At 31.3% G+C, this 4,520-nt stretch overlaps 1 protein-coding gene across 3 annotated transcripts in view; it reads left to right on the forward strand.

Moving 5' to 3' along the window:
- Window positions 1-4,520, forward strand: part of LOC106692999 (uncharacterized) — a 10,350-nt gene that overhangs the window by 2,633 nt on the left and 3,197 nt on the right. For 2 of the 3 annotated variants that reach the window (XM_014439297.2, XM_014439296.2), the window contains exons 3-5: window positions 125-142; window positions 255-305; window positions 388-498. In XM_014439297.2, coding sequence (XP_014294783.1) covers window positions 125-142; window positions 255-305; window positions 388-498 — 180 coding nt within the window. The remainder of the gene's footprint in view (window positions 1-124; window positions 143-254; window positions 306-387; window positions 499-4,520) is intronic. The other variant, XM_024360512.2, reaches the window with a different exon arrangement.

Below are 4,520 nucleotides of genomic sequence, written 5' to 3' on the forward strand. Positions count from 1 at the left end.
TATATATTCACACTTGCAAGGTGCTTTACCTACCGATTCTAATAATCGAGATATTGACATATTTTTTTTTCAATTTAAAAAAAAAAATAGCAAAATATATAATATGATTTGTTTCTTGTTCCAGCAGCCGCAGAAATTGAAGGTAATAATTTCAATATCACTTAAAAATGATAATGCAATTTTTAATCAAATTAACAATAATTTATCTATAGTTTTGTTTTCAAATTTTATTTTTAAAAAATACATTTTTATAGATTCCTCTTTATCATTGTCTTCTGAAGAAGAAGAAGATAATAAGCAAATAGGTATGAATATTCTTAGATAAAATTAACTCTTTAATAATTACTAATTACAATAGTCTACATACTTAATTTATTAATATTTTAGACTCGTGGAAGAAACATAAGCATCACCATCATGGCCGAATGATTCATTTGGACATCTGTAAATGTAAAAATGAGAGCTGTTCGTGTTGCGTTAAATTTCTTAAATATAAAAGTGAGCAACATTATGTGTTTTTACATAGTTGGTATTGTTGATGTGTTTGTTTGTATTATGTGTATATTTATTTTTTGTGTTGCTAAATGTGTCTTATGTGTTTATGAAACTGAACTAATACGAATTTTTTACATCTAATTTCTTATTTATAGTATGATTTTTATATATATGTATATATGGTTGACCATAAAGATTTAAATATAAGATGATGGTCAGGATTGCGGTCAAAAAAAAAGGAGAACAAATAGTTTAAAACTATTTTAATGTCCGACGTTTCGTCCCACTTTGCAGAGCTTCATCAGGACTAAAAAAATAAAAAAAAAAATGAGAATATTACAACAATAAGATACAATAAGGTAATTTAAGCTAGGATTAGATTAGATTAGATTTTTATTCAGGGCGATCAACATCTTGGTTATTACATCCTTTTTACTTTATTTATCTTCTTGTCTTTGACATTTGATAGTTGAATGTAGACTATTTCCTTTTTACACTGGTCGGTATTGGTGGATTATATTTTAGTATAAAGTTGAGTTTCTTTCAGAAATTTTTTAGAGTCTTAAGTCTTTAAGGGCCAATTCTCTTGTACGAGGAATTTTATTATTTTCGAAGGCTTGACGAAATGATGAGCATTCTTCAATTATATGCTTTATCAATAATAGGGACTGACAGGTTTGGCATATAGGTTGGTCCTCTTTTGTGATTAAGTGGAGGTGTGTTAATTTGGAATGTCCTATTCTTACTCTTGCAACAACCACTTCTTCTTTTCTGTTTCCCCTTATGGCACTTGTCCACCTTTGTGTGTCTTTTTTAAACATTTCTTAGTTTATTGGTGAGTGGTACGTCAGCCCACATTGAATCGCAACTTTTTCGGATTATGTTCCTTAAAAATGCCTTTATGTCTTCCGGCTCGTAAATTTGGAGTGGTGGAATGTTCATTGTAGCAGCCTCTTTAGCCGCTTTATCCGCTGCCTCATTTTCAGCTATTCCTGAGTGCCCTGGAGTCCAATTTTAGAAAGGAGACACTTTTTTTAAGATGTTTTAGCATGTCTATATAGTTGTGAATTTTGTGAATTACTATCGTAGGTCCGCTTTGATTGAAGTTTGATAGACTCTGGAGTGCAGACATTGAATCTGTACAAATGAGTATGTTTGAGTATTCTCTTTCTATGGATAAACGAAGTGCTGTTGAAATCGCCTGAAGTTCATGTGGGTAATTAATATCATTTGAGTGCCCCATGTATTATTATTGCAAAACCAACATTTTCATTTTGTTTGGAGCCGTCACTGTAAATTATTTCATAATTTGAATATTTTTGTATCTTCTTTAAGAATTTAATTTTATTTGAGTCGTGGTTCTGGTGTTTCATAGTTAGATCTATTTTGTAAGACTGGTGTTTCCAAGGGGGCAATCTATAGATAGAATCATCTTGGTTTGTAGGCATGCCATAAATCTCTCTTATGATTTCTCTCTGTCTTATGCCTAATGGAGCGTTCCGTGAAGGATTCATTTCATATTTTCTCATGCAACGGGGGTGAAATATATGGGGGTACGCAGGGTTAGTTGGTTGAACATTGATTTTGGTGATGTAACTGTTCATGAGTTCTTGCCTCCGAAAAATAAGTGGTGGTAAAGAAGCCTCAGCTGCTCACAGAGACTTTCTATTGGGCTCGTCCTGAAAGCACCTGTGGCAAGTCTTATTCCAGTATGGTGAACGGAGTCTAAGCGTTGGAGACAGTTTGTTTTAGCTGATGAATAAACCTGACAGCCGTAGTCTATCTTGGATCTTTAGTTTATCGAAAATAAATACTCCATATTAAATTAAACTAGATTTCATTTGAGGGACATGACGAACGTGCGGGTTCGGAACTTTGTGGGTTCGAATCCTACCTGGGGTAGTTAACATTCATTTTTCGGCGGTCCCGAAAACTGAATCTTAACACTCCCACCTTGGTTAGTACGCGGTGGCAACAAGGTAGGTGTTAGCAAAAAGGACCACTAGACCCGTGACAGCTTTTAGTACAAGAGCCGGGAAGAAAAAAAGGCAGTTATCTCACCCCAATTTTTTATTACTTTCATGAAAACTAGGTATAGGTATAATTGCTAAACAAAATTGATGAGTCTGACAAGTATAGGTAGGGGGAATAAAAAATGGCGGCTGTTTCAAAGCGATAAAAAAAAAAAAATTTCATTCGGAGCTCTATATCTTAAAAAGGAAGCAACAACACAAGCAAACCTAAGAGAACATCATTTATAGAAGAGTAAATTTGCTGAAATATTATCCCTAAAAGAGCTATTTACGTCCAATAGTTCTCGAGATATAGCTTTTTAAAAAGCAAAATTTCTTAAATATCTTCTGACAGATTAGTGGTTAGCTAATTTATTTTGAGAAATCTATATCTTAGGAACTATGAGACGTAGATGTCTATTAGCACTCAAATTAAAGCTAGTTTAATGGACTATGAAGGAGTTTATGACGTTTACTTTCGTAGGAATTATAGTTTTTATGATATTTGCTAAAATAAATTGCTTTATATTTGTTCGGACAATAAGTTTGATTTATGAAAAACATCATTTCAGAAACCATTAAACGTACAGGTATCTGCTAGCACTCAAATTAAAGCTAGTTAAATTTACTACAAAAAAGTTAATTATGTTTTTCTTTTTTTTTTTTTATTATATTTGACAAAATAAAATCACAAAATGTCAATTTCTAGTTGTTCGTATAAAATGTTGGATTTTTGAAAAAAGAAATCTCTAGATCCATAAGACGCACATATGTCTGCCAACACTCAAAATAAAGGAAATTTAACTTTCTATAAAGTAGTTTATGACACTTATCTTGGTAAGAATAGTAGTTTTTATGATATTCACATATGAATATAAATTTGGCAAATGAAAATTTGTCCGAACAACCATAAATCAATTTATTTTAGCAAATTTCATGTATGCTATTACTACTTTCTAGCTCATTAAAATAGCTTTAATTTTAGTGCTAATAGACATCTGTACGTCAAATGGTTTTTGAGATATAAATTTTTCAAAATAAATTCACTAACTACTGATCTTTCAGTACGTCCCATACAACATTTTTCTGAAACGTTGCTTTTTAAAAGCTATATCACGGGAAATATTTAACGTTAATGACTCTATTAGGGCTTATATTTTAGCAAATTTACTATTCTTTAAAAAATGACGTTCTCTTAGGTTTTCTTGTGTTGTTCCTACTTTATGAGATATAGAGCTCCGAATGAAAAGTTAGTTGTTTTTTTTATCGCTTTCAAACAGCCGCCATTTTTTATTCCCCCTACCTATACTTGGCAGACTCATCAGTTTTGACTATTAATTATACATAGCTTTCATTAAAGTAATCAAAAATTGGGGTGAGATAACTGACTTTTTTCTCCTCTTGGGCTCTTGTACTATTTCAATTGAGTGCTGGCAGACATTGGTATGTTGTTTCCTGAGATATACTTTTTCATAAATCAAAAATTTTATCCAAACAACTAGAAATTAACATTAAAAAAATAATTATTTTGGTAAATATCATGAAATTACTATAGAAGATGAACATCATTAGCTGCTTTATGGTTGATAATTGAACTGGCTTGAAGTTTAGTGCTAGCTGACATCTGTACGTCTAATGGTACCTGAGATATATATTTCCCGCAATAAATCCACTAACTTTGATTTTGTCAGTGCATATTTTATGATATATTGCTTTTTAAGAAGATATAGCTTGGTACTGTTCAACGTAAACAGCTTTTTTAGAGCTCATATTTTAGGAAACATATTCTACTTTAAATAATATTATATTAGGTTTTCTAGTGTTTTAAGTAGTTTCAAATATTTCTAACTACAAATGATAAATTATTTTTAAACGTTTTTGAAATCGCCGCCATTTTTTTACACAGCATGATCTGACTGGCATACTCTTATTTCTTTATTGACAATGTATACAGTGCTATAAAAGTTTTTATCAGATAATTTTCGCATGCACACTCGGACAGATATATATATA

The sequence above is a fragment of the Halyomorpha halys genome, unplaced genomic scaffold (assembly GCF_000696795.3).
Source record: "Halyomorpha halys isolate HHAL.00 unplaced genomic scaffold, Hhal_1.1 Scaffold82.1, whole genome shotgun sequence".
Taxonomy (NCBI): Eukaryota; Metazoa; Arthropoda; class Insecta; order Hemiptera; family Pentatomidae; genus Halyomorpha; species Halyomorpha halys.